Consider the following 20,422-nt stretch of genomic DNA (forward strand, 5'->3'; position numbering starts at 1 on the left):
GTTACATAGATTGTCTTCCACCCCTAAAATTTAACTCTCTCACCAGTTTCCTAACAGAAATGTATAATCGTAACATTCTGTTAGAGCAACAATTATTAAGCATTTCCGAAAGGAAAACGACGATTTAAAATTGCCCCCACAAAAACAAAACTTAAAAAGGATAAGCGAATTTATCACATTTGAATGCAATGAAAACACAAATATTTTCCGTGTTGTTTACTTGTTGGCAAATTGGGTGTAACTGACAGAAATTCAACAACGTGGGAAAACCATAAATATTTATTTTAATAGACATGTAATAAGTGGCCGTTACAACGCAAAATCTTATTCTAAAAGAAAAGAAAACCCATGACTTTTATAGCCCGATCAATTTAAATTTGTATTATGTCTAAAAAAAGTGAAAAAAAAAGACAAACACCTTTAATCATCGACAATCGAAACTTTGAAAAAAGTTTTGTGTGACCAAACGGTGAAGTGTGAAGTAACGGATAAAAATCGATAGGAACTAACTTTGATAACATCAATGACATCGGTGTTGGTATCGGTGTTTTTCCACCTCTATCGGTGATTTTGAATTTGTGGTGGGTTGGAGTTTTGCAGTGAAATGTTAGCGAAACGTTGAACTAACAGCGAAATGTTAGCGAAACGTCGAACTAACAGCGAAATGTTAGCGAAACGTCGAACTAACAGAAAGAAAGAGATGGACGGATAAACATCGATAATCTCTGCCAAACATCGATAAGATCGACACTTTGAAAACATCGATGACATCGGTGTTGGCATCGGCGTTCTTCCACCTCTAAATCGAAAAAAAACTTTGAACGGAACGCACGGATGTCGACGGAAATCGCGAAGGGCGGATGAGTGCTGCGCGAGTGTAACTTAATGGAATAGTTTACAATCCAGAGCTCCGAGTGGCCAGCTTCCGCTTCGACGCACTGCTCTGCAGGCTTTTAATGCAATTCGACGCAGTTTCCGCGAGGGAAATGCAGCTCCAGTGATGAGACCGCAGAGTCACGCGTGTGAAGCGCACGAAAAGTGAAAAAAAAGCAAGAGGGAGAAAAAACAACAGAAACAGTGGCATTTAAACAAAATTCACAAAAAGTGTTAAAATCAGTAATGTGCATTTAGCAATTGCCAAACAAATTGCATTGTTTCTTTGTTTTGTTTTTGGCTCGCACGCGCTAGTGTTGGTGTGAGTAAAGAGTGCGCTGCTGTGTGTGTGTGAGCGACAGCAAGGACAACAAACAAGCAGAAGAGAGAGATAGAGAGAAGCAACAACTGTGGAGCTGCAGCTGGAAAAAAAGAACGATGGACACGTTTCGCAAGTGGCTGAACAAACCCAAGGTACAGTTGTTGTTTTGTGTTTTTCGCATAATTTATAACAGAAAACCCGATTAGTAGTGCCTCCTTATCACTAAAAAAAAAAGAAAAACAAAAAAGAAGCGAAAGAGAGAGACCGTGATTAATTAAGAGAGCAACAAATGGTGTCAAAGCAACGGTGTCGTTGTGCTCGTGTGTGTTAACTGTGCCGTTGTGACGTCAGCGTTCGCTTTGGCCCTGGCTCATTATAAAATAGCCCCCTCTCTTTCACACTCTTAACCGCATTTCATTTCCGATGATTAATTCGCTGACGTTGCAACAACAACGGCAGCAACTGCATCTCAGCACTGTTTTTGCACAATATGTGTGTGTAAACTGCACGCTCAATTCAAATTGGAAACACTCACCAACACACACGTATTAAAAGTAACAACAAAAACAAATATGGCGCCAGTCCGTTCGTGTTGCAAATTACAAGCAAAGCAGCTAAAGCTAAAGCCAACTAATTTATGTATCTGCGCCTGGTAATTTGGGATCTGTTCTGTTCTTAGGGGGGAAAACCCGCTCCAATCGTCAGCGGAAAATCACTTGAGAACACTGAGAAAACAATGTCAAAGCTCCAGCGATTGAGGAGGCTATTCTTAGATCCCACATTCGTGCAATTCCAATTTACAGTCGTAGTCTCCTAAGGCGGATTTTCATGACCTAGTTGACTTCATAAGTCTCATAAGAAATCCAAATTTCATTTCTATCCATCAAATTTAATTAATGGTTTTAAAAATTATTATAATAAAAAAGTAGACTTCAAAGGAAGAGTAAATATATTATTGTGAATTAAAAAGTTTAGATTGGTGATATTTAAAACTAAGATAATTGTCCCTGCTACCGAAGTTCGACTGTTTCTATTTTGGGAGCCCCGGTTGTCTGGAATATATACACAGTATATGTAAACCATTAGACCCTAGCCTCCAAAAATAAATCGCCGATGGAGCGACTTTTGTGCCCCTCTTCCAATTTTCCTCCCGATCGGTCGTCAATCAGTCAATCTGTTTGACATTTTGATAGCCGTCGCCGTATTTCTATTTCCATGGAGTGGCCAAGAGTAGGAAAAATGAAATTAGAAGCAATTTACACGCAAATCCATTAAATCAAAGGCAAACACCCTATATGGTTGTGCGGTGTGTGTTTGGACGACCTCGGTTACCTGGTGTGGAGGTCAGTGTCGAGACTTTGGTCGGGTGTTGGTGGCTCCACTCGGGGAATCGAATCAAATGGCAAACAGATGTCTGGTCTGTGGGCAGAAGGGCCTCGCATGTTTATGTTTTCGAGTGCTCGATAGCCGGGAACAGCCCGCTCACACAGACTGTATTGTCTGTATCTGTATCTGTATCTGGCACTTCGATTAGATAATGTTGCGCCGAGTGGAGTGAGGGGATTTGCCTGCGCATCACGTTTACTAGCAGGTGATCGAAGAGGCTTGGTATTCATCGATTAGCGGGTGGGAAATATCGTTTAAATCACTGTTTGAAGTACATTTCTTTCGCTTATAAGCATTGGAGCACAGTAAAATGCCACTTAAAATTCATATTCAGTGTCATTACTTTCAAATAACGAAGTGTAACAGCAGGAAAATCAAGTTTAATCGGCGCAAACGACTTTAAAATGATTATTTTATTTCACATTTTTATTGGAAAATAATAGCTACACAAAAGTGTGGTAATCACTTGTGATATAGCTACCAAAATCAATAATAATATGCTGCATGCTTTTTGTGGGGTTATGGTAAGTGACATTAGAATGTTAATCTGACTCGTTGCATAAAAAACTTACCCTTGGCAAAGCAAATAAATCCTATCAGGAGGTTTTGTATTTCCTCAATGCTCAAATAGTTTTTTGGCCGTAAATAATTGAAAACATCGTTAAAACTTCACTGCTTGATTTATTACGCTCTAAATGCATTAGGAAATTCCAATTGGCTTTGCAAAAGTGATCAAAGCAAAATGGAAATACGGTTTTCTTCGGTTTACTTTCCGGATGCCTTGTTAGTTGCTCTCTACTTTGCTTTGTTAATTAACACACTTCTCCCCATCGGCCATGAACCACACCCCCACCCCACTCTCCGCCCACCGCACATGCAACTCATAAATAACGGTACGTTTTCCTTATTTTCTTGGTGGTGGAAAATGCCTCCAAACGAAACGGAAAATCCACGCAGACGTCTAAAGTTTCTGCTTTTCTTTCTTACTTTTATTTAAGTGTGCAACTCTTTCGTCTGGCACCTCGGCATCACTGCTCTTCTTTTTCTTTCATTGACTGCACACAATTTTTCCGCAGTTGCTTCCTGGTCTTCTCTTTCTTTTCTTTTATTTTCTCGTCTCGTCTTTGTGATTGTGTCAACTTTCTTTCTCCTGCAAAGTGAGGTTCTTTCGCCGAGGTCGCTTTTGTTGCGATTCAAAAATAAACAGAAACTGCAGGGGCGATAGCGTTGCCAGATGTTTGTTGCAAGGCATTGCCATATCGGATTGCATAATCCGAGATTGCTTTGCTTTGTGGTGTGTCAACCCTGTCCGCTGCATTCTATTGCAGAAATAAATACAAATAATGAGTAATTGAAGGTAATTTTTCCCTTAGAAAATTATAAAGTAACAAGTGTTACAAAACATAACTAAATAACTCATAAAGCACACAGCAGTAAAAAGTATATATATAAGTCTTGTACCTCTCAGAAGAGTATGCAGTAAATGCAATTGTTTTTTCTTCGTCTGTGCATATAAATTTCCATAAAAACGAAACCGACGTCGCGGTGAAGACAAACAGCGAGGAGAAACCCAGACAATGGAGGCTGGGAAAGAGGCGACTGCCCCGAAACCCAAATCCTAAAAAAACGCGATCGGATCCGCAGTCAATGGAACTTCCAACTGGCAACTGGGGGCCACTGAAAGAAGGCGGCACGCGCCACAGGCGTCTGTAATTGATTATCTTTGATACAGCGGGCACTCGATCTGTGAACCCAAAACCAATAGCATTACATCACTCTCCCATATTTAATTTGCTTGCATAAATACAATATGTATATATTCCCATCTAAACTCGTACACTACACATAGGAAGTATTGTACAGACGATAAAGCAAACACTTTTATTTTTTTTTTTCGCTTGCCTTTGGATACTTGATTATAAATGTTTGACGATGAATGAATATATACATACGTAACCAAATACAATAATATAAAGCAGAAATAGTGGGTGCGGGCTGAATCGTGTCTGTTAGTGTCTGCCAGTTGATCAGCATTATTGAGCACATGGCTCAGATTCGTATTTGGTAGTCAGAGTGTGCTGGTGGGGTCTTTCCAGAACTGAAACAGCAATGGCCATTAAAATGTTCTTTTTCCTGCAGAGATTGAGTATTTTTTGAGCTTGAATTTTTTGTATTTTGCGCTATCATTTCTTGTTTGCCAAACGATATCTCTCTTATGTCTTTGCATTGAAGTTGGCATTGAATTGTTTTACGTCTGAATGGCCAAGAAACAAAAGTATACCATAAAAAAGTGAAATCTATGGGTGGTTAGCAATGTCTGTTTTTGCTTTAATCGTTGATTTTGGTTTTTGTTTCTGTCCGCTTTTGTTTCGTTTTTACAATTATTTTCGGCTATTTCACGATAACTTTTTCTCCCAAAAAGTCTCGAACTCCCTCGGTTTTTGGAGCATGTTGCAAAGGTGTGCAATTATAGTCTGTTGCGTCGTCAGCACGAAAGCGGCCATTAACACAATAAACTCTGGCAGTCTGACTTGTGGCTTACAACAAAAAATATCCACAAAACAATTAAACATGAGCTGGCAAAATGGAAATTACAACAACAAAAGCCGTTTAACAATTGAGCCTAAGAAAGTCATGACTGGACGAGAGTCAACTAGCTGATTGAAATGAGGGAACAAGGGGAAAACTTATATCTTCAGGGCCTCCTCTCCAGCTTTATGAAATTCACTTATTTACGCTTTCTTAACTCGAATAAGAAACAAGAGCGGAGAGTAAAAACTTTTCTGACAAAAGTGAAGGAAGTTAAGTGCCAGAGAAGTAAGCCCTGTTGTTAATGGCAAGATATTATAATGCTCGTTTCTGTTTCAATGGTGCGGATACAGTGCGTTTCGCAATCCTAACCACCTTATGAAACGAGAAAATAATAATAAAGAAAATAATTACGATAAATAGAAAGATAAACACCAAAGAAACCTGTTCAGGAGAGCTATTATTACCCAAAATGGTGCGGGCACTTGGTTCGTGTTGGTTTGTAACTCTATTTGTATTCTGGTAAATTTAAATGGGTAAAATTTTAATTTTCTTTAATTACCTTACCTTTTCTGAACTCATACTTAATAATACTTAAATGTAACAAAAGTTATTAAAAATGCTACTCAAATAACAAATAACAACATTTATCAAGTTTACTTTTTCAATACTCCTTATTTAATGCTATCTTTACCATATTTGTTAACACACATTAACATTAACTGTTCTGAAATCCACTGCACAATATTACACGTTTTATACAAATAAAGTGAGTGCTTTAAGCTCATTTTCACCATCTGCGCCATGAATGGACCCCATGCGTATACGACCCGTTGAACAACTCCACTACGATTACAGATTTAATGCAATGCAACAATGTGTCTGTAACTCTTTACTTGTGTTTGTAACTGAATCTCTGTTTGCCTGAGTGAATGTCTGCCTGTTGCTCGTGCCAACAACAACATCATCAACAACAACAACAACAACTACAACAACAAAAATAATAGCAACCTGTTTCTTTCGGTGCATTTAATTTGGGCCATATTGACATGTGCCGCCACTGCCGACTTTGCTGCCGGCGTCACCGTTAACGACTTCTGCTTCTGCTCGCCGCTGGCCCCAATTCGATGTTCTAGTCTAGTAAAGCAAAGGCCGCCGAGGTGGGCCACAAATGTCGACTGTTGACTGCCAGTCAACATTACGAAAGTCTTGATAAACAGCATTCTGATGCAAGTCGCTTGAAAGCGACTCCACGATACCGAACTGTAAGACAGACATTTGTCATTTCTAATCGCTATTCAAATTTTGAATTAACATTTTGATGGTTGGTGGTTAAAATCTGTTGGCATTTTTGCCCTAGATTGAATAAGATTATTATATTTGTTGTCAAAGCAAGGTATGTATCATCAAGTTTGCAGCTTATTTAAGATACTTTAATCAGCTTTCTGTTAAAAGATACTCAAAATCGATTCTAATTTACTGCCCGCTAGGCAGGCATTAGTCATTTCTGGAACCTGGAATCAGTAGAGCATTTGACAAACATTTGACATTAATACTAATAATAACTATTGCAATTTAATGGGAATCATCAGCTTCACAGCTCTAAGATTAATTAAAGACATTTAACACTAATGTTTTCCACATCAGTCTCTATAAACATCATTCTGATGGCATTCAACTGGCCAATAAAATTAATCATTGAAGGCAATAACTAATGAAAGAAACATTTTACTATATTTTTTCTTTTAAAATGAAAAATTTTTAACCTTCAGTGATGTTGACTTTAGTTAGTTTAGTGTCATTTCTTGTTGTATTATTTTCCCATTAACGTTTTTTTTTGAGTTTAATGATTAAACAATTACAAATTTTAATATGTAGTATTTTTTAAATTTCATGGAAATACTTCAAATAATTTAAGTTTATTACCAGCCTATCGCAGTTTTTTTCTGGAAATTTTTGCGACACCTACAAAAGATTACAGCATCGAATTCCACACGTTTCTACTTGAGGTCATCGTTTTATATATCTCTTAAGCGTAATTCTTTGAAACGACAACACGTGACCGGGCTTAAGGTTTTCACTCATTCAGTTTAACCATTTTATTTGCTTTGGATGATTAAATCAACTTGCTTTGAGTATATCATTCTCTGGCCCCGCTTCCTTTTTTCCTGGGGAAATACTTATAACATTAGGTTGTCTATTGTCAGCCAGTTTTTGTAACTTTTCCACTGGGGGAAGTATAACGAATTAAAATGAACTAAGTTGATAATACAGAGCACATATGGCAAGTCCCTGGTGTCTAAGTGGTTTTGTGACGCATTAAGTCGAACCAGAAATTATAGTGATAACAAAACACATCGCACTGTATTGAGGAATTGAGCACACTAAGCTTAGTAAAAACGTGCTGACATCAGTGATCGTACAGAAATAATGACTAAGGAGGGAATATAATTAGTGTCAGTCAGCAATGATGACCCATAGAAAAAGGGAAAATTGAATTCCAAAAGAACTTTTAATTAGGTTCAGTAGGTTTACGGCCATAATCAGGGATTTTTTTTTGTCTACAAACTTAACTGTTTATTATTTTCATTGTGTCTAAGTTTTGAGCAAATGATTTTCCCGAATAAGTAAATTTCCTCTACTAAAACAATTTAATGCACCAAACAAACTAACTTAATCAGTAATCATTTAATCAGTAATATTTTATATATTCGACAAACGACAATCAGGAAATAATTATATGCGCATGATTAAAGCGATTATCATGATTTCCAACTAAGATGTAAGGGTAATGTAAAACGTAGATTCTCGGAGATCATACAGATTAACTCGTTATATTTATCGCTACTTACGAAATTTCCCATGACATTATTTTCTTCAAAGCCTTGCTAGAAACTTCGCTTAGTAATTTTCCGGCGATGCTGACATTAAACACACCATTCTGATTTTTACTTTACCGATCGATATTTTGTTGTTAAAAAGAAAAATGGTTCGACATTTATCGGGCTTTGAAACATATGTACCCCATTATGTGCTGTATATCTTTACATTTGCGATAAGATTGTGTAACATTTTGGAAACGAAAATCAAATAGTTGACTGCACGCTCCCGGCTTCGCTTGGTTTGTGTTCCCTTTTTTTTGTGGGCTCTGCTCGATTATTTTCTTTATTTACTCAGCTTTTTGCGGAAGGCAGGGCTTGTAAATGTTGGTTAAGCATTGGTTAGCAACTTAATCCGCATATTTATTTATTAATTTCCTGTTACTGCTGTTGTGGAAGCAATCAATAAAGAAATCGAAATTACTTTACAATGTTTTCATTGATTGTGGTTTTTGTTATCTCAACCGACTGACAGCTGTCTATTGAGCCGAGTGATTGGTGAGGCTTAAGGCGACTTTTTGAACACTTTTTCCTTGCTACTGAAATGATAATTAAGTTTTACAGGTCGAACGTGGCCCAGTGTCTTTAGATAATTTCAGAAGCCATATTTCCACGATCTCGAGCCTCCAAATATTGCTCAATTTATGACCCAAGGTGGACCGCTTGGTTTATTGGCCATCTTGGCGTGGAGATTGTGCCAAGGCAGACTACGTGCCCGCCACTCCGATCAATATGTCAATTGTTCGTTACGCTTTTTGCCAGACGCGCAGACAGTTTCCCAAAATAAAAACGCTTTTCAAATGGCCAAACAAACGGTCAGCCGGGGAAAAGTAAAAGCGGTGAAATTTTCACATTCACATCGAGTCGATCTCCTCGAGGAGTGAGTGCAATGGCCACCGCTTCAGCTGCGCCGCAGCTGCGGCCTGGAAGCCACTCTCCTACTTTCGAATGGCAGCGGCATCGATTGCGGATTACATTACACCCGCCAGACACCGCCGGCCATTGCGTCCCACTTATTACCTAATCCCCGACAAAAGCGCGCCCTAGAGAGCGTCTAGAGGCGCTCGCGCTTATCAGCTAGCAGCGACACAGAAAATGCTACAGATATGCCAATTTTTAATTAACGTTTATTACTGCTAATACAATTAAACTGTTCTTAGAATTTTGATTAGAACTTAAATAAATTCAAATAAAAATTGACCTAAGATACATTTGTTTGCTTTTAGGTATAAAATATGAATCGAATTTCATATTTTTTAATTTTATAAGGAAAACTTATTTATTCCAAGTCTTTTCATTTTTTTCTTATTATTTTTACCCATAAAATGTACATTATAAACAGCAGAGTCAATTCCTTCAACTTTAGGTAAAGTGTTATTATATTGTTAAGTGTTTTGTATAACTGTTGACAATTAATTATTATTTTATATCTGCAAAATGCATTAAAAGCTTTGCAATTATAAATGTTGTTGTTAAGTCGTAAAATTTAAATAATATTTTCTCGCAGTGCACCGCCTTGTTGCATAAGGCGGTGTAGCAGGTCTGGGTCTTGAATTTTTCTTGCTGTGTCTGTGACCGGCATATCAATGAGAGGAGCGGGAGATCGGATGCGCGTGTGGACACCAACGCCCACGTACTGCACGTACAGCTGGTCTAAAACCCAGTCCCCTCCTGAAATCCGCTGGTTGGTTACTCAATTATCGACACTTCCGAGTGCCGGACGAACGCACTTTAACCCCCGCTGGAAAGTGAAAGCGATTTGAGGTTTATCTTCTCAGTTGTCACTGTCGGAATGGTGGGGGGATGATCGGGAGCAGTGTCAAGATTAATAAATACGAGTAGCAATGGCTCGCACCCAACGGAAAAACCCAACAAGCTCCCTATTGGAGCGAAGTAGAAGCCATAGAAATATCAGTTGGAAAATGAAGTCCACATTTCGATACGCGCTCAGCCCGAAAAGGTAAAAAGTAAACCCCTCAATTTTAAGGTTAATCTGATTAGGCTACAAAAACTTGAGAAGGTGCTTTTTTTGAGGTGCTAGAAAGGTGTGATTTTTAAACTTTAAAAAAAAATGTAATAAAAAAATTTAATTTTAAGAAAAAGTAAATCTTTTTAGAAAAGTTTCAGTTTGTGAATCAATCAACATTATTCAAAATTGATTAATGTTCTTACCTATAACAATAATGAGATAAAAATCTGTTAAAAATAAAAACTGGAATTTGGTATTATATCATCCATATAATGTATTTATTTATTTATGTATCCTCTTTAAATTTTAACATGCTTTTGCAATATTGCATTCAATATATTTAAAAAATAAAAATATTTGCTCAACGTTTATCGTTTTTGTTTTTTTTCTTTTTGGTTGAAATTGACGGATCTTAATCAGTTGATGCAAATAATATAACTGGAACCAACCTGTTGATCCGACTGTCCATCGAAAATAGGAAGACAAAGAAAAAATGAAATAAAAACAAAGAGCTAAAAAGCGGAGGCCCGTTTGGCCTCCATTTATCATCGATTGCGACACATTTTTGGGCCTCATGAATATGCAATGGGGTCGATGATGCGACCTCTTTCTCCGCCTGATTTCCCCCTTCTTTCACCCACAATCGGTCTTTCTCCGCTCTTTAGTGTCTCGCGCCCATTATTATCCAATTTATTTAATGGCTTTTATTGGCATTCGTCTCTTGGGCACATTTTGTCATCTCTTCCGCATTGATTTGCCTTCACCAGCTGTTTTTCCCCCTTTTTCCCTTATGCTTCTGCATTTACAATGGGTAATTTCGATATGCAAATTTTTCGTTCGATTTGTTAAGAAATTGAATTCATTATGACATAATAAAAGGTCCACTGGTTTGGTTGGATCGGATTGGATATATTAAGTGTTAATTTTGTGGAAAGCCAAACGGTTCGTTCAACCTTTCACAGCTTACTGAAAATAAAAATCCTGAAAGCGACTTCCGCTATCCGTTCGCAAGGGTTATAATTTGTATAATTTACTTGTGCACTTTGTTTGCCAAAAGTTGAATGCACCCGCGATAATTCGGTTTATTTCGGTTCGGTTTATGCTTTTTTTTGTGAGGGGTTCGCGTATTTGGCGACTTCAGTTTAATATTTCTTATCTTTAACGTTATGTCCTTCATGAAGTATTTCCGTTGTTCCCTTTTTTTTTGTCATCTGCATGTGTTCGTACATACAAAATACATTTATATATAGGCTGGCTATCGGCTGTGCTGATATTAAATCTTTGTGTTTACGCGCGTAGCTTTCATTTGTTTATCAAGCTCATTTATTTATATACGATTTGACCGTGACTCAGTTTTCACTCGGTCTATTCCTCTCTTTCTGTCTTGTAGCTTGCTATATAGGGGATGTAGCAGATTCCCCCAAAATCCACTAAAGATGTTGTAATACAATTTTAACGATTTTCGTTTATGTCTGAATGGGAAATTCTCTATATGTATCACCTCAAGTACTCATACGAATTGCTGATTATTCGATTCTGCGAATTCCGTATTTGTGTGATTGCATCGAGTGGTTTTCCCCATATCACACGCTAATAAATGTAGATATGTAAAATAGGTTTAAATACATTTCGCACAAACTGAGCTGTTGTTTTCATTATTTCAAATGCGACGCATTTTCTGATATTTTTATAGCCGATTAATAATAGTTATATGGAACTATTATTTTTTTATCTTAACGTGTTCTGATTTCTAAAATCTCGAGTTAGCCGATTGGTGAGTTAACGTTATTTTGCTCATTGCATGTGAATCGTTTATAATTATTTATGTACTTTATGTCTTTTGGCGAACTCACCTGAGTTAGATAGGTATGTGACTATCACTTAAAATGTATTTCCTTCGTAAAGTCGTTTTATTTCAGTTTTTCAATATTGTCGCTGGCGAATTCTCGTGAATTTATTTTCATCTATTGACTGTGAATCGTTAGATGGGAAATTATCAAGAATTTGCCACATTTAGCACTAGCAATTGCTTTTGAAAATTCAACCAATTAAATTAGGCGTTTAATTTGCAGCTTGAGAAGCGGGAATTGTGCAGAAATTGAATTCAATTGATCGGTAGTTCCCAGTTCAGGAGGTATTTTTCCAGACGTTTCCCAATTAACCGATGACAGCAGGTGCCGGGACCAACTGACGGAATGGACCTGGACCGACAGACAAATTGAATCGTTAGGGGGTCGTGGCACTTGGCCTGCGACTCACCTCATTTGCCATTTTTAGAAACTGTGTTCAATTGGTGAATGTCTAATTGAAATTAAGGTGAAGCCAGAAAACATCTGTCAAAAAAAAGCGAGAGCCGCGAATCGAGTATTCAATGTCAAGTGTGTGTTTCAGCGAATCCTTTGCGTCAGCAAACTCGGCCCGGCCTGACCTGGCCTGGTCCTTCGAGTACGAAAGCCTTGGGAGCAATAAAGCCAGATATTCACATAGATACAACGTCGGGCTGTCTCGTCTGTGTCCTTGCCCTGGCTGCCGTCAAGGATACTGGGTAAGGGGGTGGGAAACTCGCCTGTTGCTGGTGTCGAGGCCACAACTACGGACATTTGTGACGTCAGGCAGATGTCCTTTCGGTCAGATGGCAAAAATCACAGCCGCTTACAGTTGTGAAAGTATTTATCTTTGCTTTTTGCAAATAATTCAACATGATCTCAATATTAATTTCTTTCGTTTTGCCATTAGAAAGTTGAAATCATAATGCCTCAATGCTCTTAATGCTTTAACAGTAATTTTCACATGTCTGCTTGAATACTTCCCTATATGTTTTGCATTTAATTTGTTTTCTTTTTCAACTGGAATTGAAAGTGGTTCTCACCCACATCAAGTCGAGCGACAAATTTGGTTTCACCTCCAAATGCGATACGGCACTATATCTCTAGATGTGTATATGTGTGTTTCTGTTATCGTCCGTAAACAGCAACTTGCTCACAGATGAGGGGAGCGGTTACTCACCCTTAATTAGCTGATTGAACACAAACCAGTTGAAACAACAATTAAAATAAAAAAATTGACAGAGTCAGTTTCCAGCCAGGCGGTATGCAAATAACTCAGTGGATAAACACAAATGTGCTCAGATATTAACAAAGTCGACGTTAATGCAAAGGTGCGGTCTGTTTTAGGGGTAAACAGTGTCAAAGAACTTTTGGTGGCAACAAATGCTGCTTTGCTACATTTCGCTTGCGAATCAATTCATCAAATGTTTGTTTTCCTTCTATCTGAGTTTATTTTTGCCAGAACATGAAGTGCAAACAAAGGTACTTTATATATTATCACGACTGTTGCAAACGATTGCCATAATCATATTTTTATGCCCCATTAATAAGTCACGAATCTTTATTTCCCCTCTTTGGCAAAATGTACAATTTAGCTTCGCAAGAAGTGCCAGCGAAATCCTTGGAGTCAAAACTCCTCCATCTTCCACTCGTTCCGCTTGGCTCGAAACAAGCTTAAAATTTTTAATTACCATTTAACTTTTGCCTTTTTGTCAGCTTGTGTTGCCGGGGTTTTCAACTCTTTAATTACATTTGGGATTTAGCTAAATATTTTATGTATTTATGAAACATGTAAATGGCTTTTGATATTAATTCGCTGGTATAAACTTCAAGGCTACGTAAATGTCGCCATACAGTGAGAAATATTGTGACATGGACTTTCTGTTTATTTTAAAATTCACTTTATAATAAAAAAAAATGTTAAGTGACTGATGTTTCGTTATATCTGTCATTTGGTTATAGCCATTTTCTTATTATAAATTGTTGGACACGTTTTATATATTGTTAACAAAATTTTGGTTCTCTGCTAGTAATACCAATTTTCGGGTAATAAATTAAATTTAAAAATAACTTTTTATTCCCCTTTTTAAACCCCAAAAAATATGAAAATATTTGAAGTGCCCCCCGAATTTATCAATAATCATTTTTTGTTTATCAACTATATACTTTCCTTATCCACTTTATATGGAACCTTCTCATGTATGGAACTCCCAAAACCCCCATACCTCCCTCCTCCCAACAGACTGGTGTTTTCAAATTGCGACGCTAATTAATGGCTACAACGACTGGCACTTACAAAAAGTGGCTGGCGTCGACAACGTTTTGGCCAGCGTCGTCATGACGGCCAACAGAATATGGGAATGGGAACGGGAATTCCGTAGGGGCAAAGGGGCCGAGCTGTGAGGTGAGGTGAGGGGCCTTCTTGGGCAGTCATTGAACTATTTGGCATGGCCTTGCTCAATTTATATAATTTATAATTCTCAATTGGATTTCTTATTCGTTTTTGCTGCGGCTATGCCATTCCCCATAATGTTGCTCGTAAATGTGCGACTGGGCAGAGAACCGAACACACGCCAAATGAACCTCAAACATTTTTAGAGCTTTGCTCATTTAATTGTTGTGTAAACAAATGGCAAAACAAAAAAGGAAAACAAACTTTACCCTTGGGCCTATGACGAAATGTGTAAAAAAACGAAAACGATATTCTGCATCGATTCATCGAATGGCGTGTGGTGATTCATTCAAAACCACTGACATGCATTTGTTCATATGGAATCGTTATTATTATTATTATTGTTTTATTTGACGCCATGATATAACTGCACAAAAAAAAATAGCAAAATAACATATATTGTCTTTATTATTTATTTTCTTATTAATATCACAATGATATGCAAGAGATATTATATTTTAACTGAAACATGAGCATAAACAAACACTGATTATTTTAGAGGTCAAAATCAACAATTGTTATCAAACAAATTGAAACAATAAGATTGTTAGATTTTTTTGCTGTGTGGCAATCTTACTACCATCGTAATTAGTCTTTGTTGTGGCACAAATTTCCCTTGAACAATTTGCCAGCTATATACCTATGTAGTATACTCGTTTTCGAATGTGAGTTAAAGTTTTGTGGACGCCCGCCAACACCTCAAACCTCCGGCTCACTGACTACCTCACAATCCAGCGATAAACCTGCCAAACTGCGCAGTTTTGAAGGCGGAGAGTCAACGCTTTTGACTCGACGTGTTTACCTTTATAATAAACACATTTCGTTTCGTGCATTTGTTTCCTTTCCACCACGGCCAGCTGCCTGCTCTTGCCGCTGTTGATATTTAAGCAGAGCACATATGCGAAACACAACAAAACACAGCTCACAGCTAACAGCTCACATCACACAAAAGCCCGGTGAAAACAAGTTCAAGCGCCGATAACTTGCTCTGTCGCCTGCGCAGCACCTCCCCATTTGTTTGGAAAATCTCGTGCGATTTGTTGGGGTTTGGCAGCCCGCTTAAGTAGAGCCACGTGATTTTATGGATCATTGAGATTTCAGGCACATTGCAGCTAAGCCCACTTGTTGCATGTTGGATGGGAAAAAAACTCATCTAAGATTGCATCATCTTGATGGGTAGAGGAAGCCTCTTCGCAGTTTCATATATGAGGCATAAAATTGTTATTCGTAATTTCAGCTTACAGCACCGATTGCAATGTCGATGCTACCGATATAGCGACGATCAAGCTAATAGTATCAGAACTCAGTTCGACAAAATTGTTTCTCATCAGATTGGTTATTATTGGTTATATATTTATATAAAGATTTGTTGTCCATAAATGCTAGAACGTCTCAATTACTAAATTAAAATGAGGTAAGAGTTAGGACCGCACATTAAAATTTCATTGTTCAACATTTTATAAAATAAAACCGCAAACTTATTGCCATACATTTTATATAATAAATTTAGCTATTAGTAATTTTGTAAAATTATTTATCGGTACTCATATTTTATTGTGAAATGTGAACTCCCTGTTGATTTATAGTTTTGAGCGGCACTGTAAGTCCCCAACATTTACTTATGTACGTGATTTTTGGATCTGTTGTGAAATCAAACAAAATTAGCGGTGCTAATTTAGCCGGTCATCTATATGCCGGGATGATAGCGTTTACGTGTTTAGTGGCTCGTTGAGTCATCTAGTACCTTTAATACCACCCTCTCCCCAATCCCATCACCCATTGCATTTGTCACACGATCCCTCAAGTTCAGCGATTGCCCATAACAATTTGTTGCACTTGGGCCAAGCGATAAGCTGGTATGAGCTCAGTTTGGGGGAAACCGGGAAGGGGCACCACCTTATCTACGTCCAGTTACTCATCCAAATTGCATCTCCATTTTATTTTTGCAGGCTGATGACAAATCGCTGCTGGCCCGCTTCTTTCATGCGGACCGATCCCTCACAGCTGTGGCCAGCGAATTGGACAGCTTCGATGGACGGGCGGAGCCGGATCGGTGCACCAGACTGGTCAGCAGGCTGCGTCAGAATCAGGTGGGTTACCCAAAATTATGCTTATTTGAACATAAGTAAAACAATATTATCTACAGGACAAAGTGCTGGCCATCACGAATTTGATAATGGAGGAACTGCTGGGCGAAGATCGTGATCCGCGTGCCTTCCGCGCCAAGTTCCCCGAGGAGGTGCTCCAGGAGAATCTGGCCGGGCAGCTGTGGTTCGGCGCCGAGTGCCTGGCTGCTGGATCCTCGATCATGAACCGCGAGACGGAGAGCAAGGAGATGCGTCCACTGGCGCAGGCGGTGACCAAGAGCTTGGGCAACGTCCGCGTCCTGCTGCGGGACCAGTGTTTGAAGAACAACGTGCCCAACAGCAAGACACTGCACCTGGACCTGAACGACACCACCACAGAGCAGCTGTACGAGAGTCTGAAGATCTTCGACCGCTTGTTTGCCGAATTCGAGTTGAGCTATGTGAGCGCCATGGTGCAGGTGAAGTCGCGCCATGAGTACGAGATGCAGCAGTGGATCGGGGTGCTATTCTCGGAGACGCTGCAGCGGGCTCTAAAGATTGGGCTGCTCGATCAGGACATGGTGGATGCCTTCGATCCCGGCCTGATGTTCTCCATTCCTCGCCTGGCCATCGTTGCCGGTTTGGTGGTCTATGCCAAGGGACCGCTGAACATGGACATGCCAGGCGATCAGCTGTCTGAGATGTTCCGTCCCTTCCGCACAATCCTCATCAAGATCCGCGATCTCCTGCGCAACCTCAACAAACAGGAGCTCTACCAGCTGGAGAAGCTGCTGTGCACCAACGAAGACATCAACACCAAGGTGCGTTTAGAACTTAACATGGCTAGATATTGGAAATTCATATATATTTAATGTTTAATTGCAGGTGCCACTTGGTTCGAGCAGCATCGAGGCACCCAGTCCGGAGCATAGCTCCAATCCTGCGGCAAGTGGCAGTCAGTATAACAACAGCAGCAGCAATAATAACCACAGCAGCGTTAGCACCACAACCACGGGGACAACCAATACGCACAGGACTGTGGAGCGGCTGGTGGATCAGCGAAACAACAATAACAACAGAAACAGCATCAGTAGCACCAATCCAACTGTGGAGGAGGCTACCTTGCGCTCTCCGTCCATGTTGTCGTTATCGCCCACCAGCACGCCCACCGCCTCGCCCGCCCCCTCGCCCACGCCCTCGCACTCGATAGCCTCCACCTCGTCGGCGGCCACCAGCTCCACAAATCCGCCAGCGGACTGGAGCGACGGCGATGACGAGGACGAAGACGACGATGACATTGAGGTGGATGAGGAGGATTTGGAGAGCAGCGACGACGACACAGACGAGGAGCAGTTGCTCAAGGACATTGTGGCGGCAGACTGTGCCTCCGGCTACCTCATACCCAACACCAATCTGGGCAACCTGCTGCAGCCCCAGGAGGTTCCTCTCACGGACAACTTCGTGGCCAGCGAAGACGACGAGTACGGAACGGGAGAGCAGCAGAGGCAGCGGGGGCCCGAGGAGGAGGAGCCCAGCACGAGTGCTGCCATGCTGGCGGCCACCCGCACCCTGCAGCGGCTGCGCCTGCCCAGCAGCGACACCGATCCTTTAGCCGAGCCCACGACAATCAAAGCGTCCGAGGAACAGCTGCAGAAGCAGCAGCAGGAGCTGCAGCCGCAGCCAGCCGTGCCCAGCGGACGCCACCGGGAGAGTCACAGTCACCGCCAACACCAGCGCCACCACCACCACCACCACCATCATCACCATCACCCACATCAGGATCAGCATCAGCATCAGCACCGCCAGCCGCATCCGCATCGCACAACTCGCAGTGGTCGCAAGCGCTGCAGTCTGGAAGCGCCGGAGGCGGAGACGAATACGGCTGAGAGGGAGCAGCACCTGGCCAGTGGCGATACCAGTGCCGCCTCCTCGCTGTCCGACGACGTGTCGCTGGCAATGCGCAACACCACGGCACGACTCAAGTTCAAGTGAGTAATTATAAACACAGAAGTCCCATAAATTTAACAGAATAAGTATATACGACTTTTAAAGAACACATTCAACATAATTCTTAGCAACAATTTATTAATATTCGTAGGTTGAAAGTTATGTAAATGCTTTTTGGGTCGTTAAATGTCATTAAAAAGCTAAACAAGGCTACCATGGAACTGTAAAATCGCAAGACTATAATTAATTTTTCAGTTTGTTCCATTGCGCTCATAAAGTAAACATTTATGACTGGGGAAAAAACAATTTTAGATTTAAAAGGAATCCAATTAATACTAGTGCAGCATAGTCCCCTTGTTTTCAAGTCTAATTTAATATTTTGTCCATAATACTAAGCCAAAACTAATTATGTTTTTCTATTTACAGGAGCACCGAAAATCTACTGCACCGCCTGTTTGTCTGCATCGCCGGGGTAGCCGACCAGCTGCAAACGAACTTCGCCTCTGATCTGCGCCAGATTCTGCGCAGCGTTTTCCTCATGAATATGTCGTCCGCTCAGGAGGAGATCGAAATACCGGAAAAGACAAAGGAGTCGGAGCTGTTCGAGTTCCGGGCATCCGAGAACGATGTGATACAGGAGAGCGCCGGCTCCAACCAAAGCATTTACTCAGCGGAGGAGGTCAATCCCGAGCTGGACAATGTGTTCAGCGCCGGCGGTGGCAGCCAGGCCACTGGCCAGCGCCATTCCGCTGGCGCCAGTATGCAGCGGAACAACACTATCGATCTGGCAGGCCAGCCCGGCGAAGGAAGCCCCAGTGGACCAACGATGGCCAGCAGTCGTGCGCATGTGACGCGCAGTCGAAGTCTTGGCGATCAAGAGGTGGCCAACACGGCCACGAGCAGCACCAGCAGCAACCACCTGCATCAGCATCAGCAGGAGCAGCAGCAACAGCAGCACCAGTTGCAGATCCAACTGCAGCGGCAGCGCAACAATTCCGTGGGCAGCAACACGCCCTCCAGCGCCTCCTCAACCAGTTCCAGCTCCGAGCAGAATTCCCCGGTGAGTGCCAGGAGCGGCAGTCGCCGGCGCCTGCAGAGCAACAACGAAACCCAGATGCCCTCCTCGGCCACGTCCGCCACGTCGGCCACGCTCTCTCCGCCCGCCTGGATTCCCGACGGCAAGGCGCCACGATGCATGGCCTGCCAGACGCCCTTCACTGCCTTCCGACGGCGCCATCATTGCCGCAACTGCGGCGGCGTCTTCTGCGGCGTCTGCTCCAATGCCTCCGCTCCGCTGCCCAAGTACGGACTGACCAAGGCGGTGCGCGTCTGCCGGGACTGCTATGTGCGCGAGGTACGCTCGGGACTGGGTGTCCAAGGCGTCCAAGGTGTCCAAGGTGTCCAGGGAGTGCAGAATGTCCAGAGCGTCCAGGCAACCGCCTCTTAGGATTGGCCAAAGGCGCTAGCCAGCGCAGCTGACGACCAAAAATGTGGCCAAGATGGAGACGGAGGAAAAGCAAACTGTGACTCGCAATTGTTCCGCAAACAATGTTTTCTTTATTTTATACGTAACCGTAATCCCATTAAAACTGGGCCCATGACCACAGCCAGGGCCCGAGTATATATATCACATATAGTATATATATCTTAAATATATATAACCATAGCTATATATTTTTTATTTCCAAAACATTGACCAACCGAGCGTCTATCAAAGCTTCGATCCGAACCACAACGACATTTGTTCATATCAAAAGATAGCGCCAGCTTTAAGTTCGGCTTGCATTTTTACAAATATCACATTTTGTTATCTGTTCTTCGTTTTGTTCGTTTTGTTTTGGGGCTTTGGGAAGCACCTTTTAAATTTAAATTTAAATGTGTGGACAAGAATGTTCTACGCGTTAGCTTTAACTTTGCAAAATCCTTTGTCAGTAGCCAAGGCCTTACTATATTGCAGTTAGAGTTATATAGATAAATGTATATTTTTCTAGCGTTGAGTATCATTGTGCGAGCGCGAGCGTATCAAGCTGATTAGTAGACGTTAATTGTAGCAGAAATTTTTGCGAAACATTTTTGTGATTTATCGTAATTTTATATGTATTAATTCCCTTATGTTAAAGCGTTTCTATCTGACCTAGCTGGAATAAATAAGTACGTAGATGTATGTGGCAAG

At 40.9% G+C, this 20,422-nt stretch overlaps 1 protein-coding gene and 1 long non-coding RNA gene across 3 annotated transcripts; both read left to right on the top strand.

Moving 5' to 3' along the window:
• The first annotated feature begins 790 nt into the window (after window positions 1-790).
• Window positions 791-20,046, top strand: LOC128266698 (lateral signaling target protein 2 homolog). 2 transcript variants are annotated; one of them, XM_053003395.1, is made up of 5 exons: window positions 791-1,347; window positions 16,186-16,326; window positions 16,383-17,123; window positions 17,188-18,290; window positions 18,676-20,046. In XM_053003395.1, the coding sequence occupies exons 1-5, from the start codon at window positions 1,312-1,314 to the stop codon at window positions 19,694-19,696; spliced, it is 3,042 nt and encodes a 1,013-aa protein (XP_052859355.1). In that variant the 5' UTR covers window positions 791-1,311; the 3' UTR covers window positions 19,697-20,046. The 2 variants fall into 2 exon arrangements, with proteins under 2 accessions (XP_052859355.1, XP_052859364.1); XM_053003404.1 differs by lacking the exon at window positions 791-1,347 and adding an exon at window positions 3,064-3,105.
• Window positions 3,125-6,791, top strand: LOC128266709 (uncharacterized). The gene is made up of 2 exons (XR_008269073.1): window positions 3,125-3,938; window positions 4,133-6,791. It is a non-coding gene; the product is annotated as an uncharacterized LOC128266709 (long non-coding RNA).
• Window positions 20,047-20,422: the final 376 nt, after the last annotated feature.

This window comes from Drosophila gunungcola, chromosome 3R, assembly GCF_025200985.1.
Source record: "Drosophila gunungcola strain Sukarami chromosome 3R, Dgunungcola_SK_2, whole genome shotgun sequence".
Classification (NCBI taxonomy): domain Eukaryota; kingdom Metazoa; phylum Arthropoda; class Insecta; order Diptera; family Drosophilidae; genus Drosophila; species Drosophila gunungcola.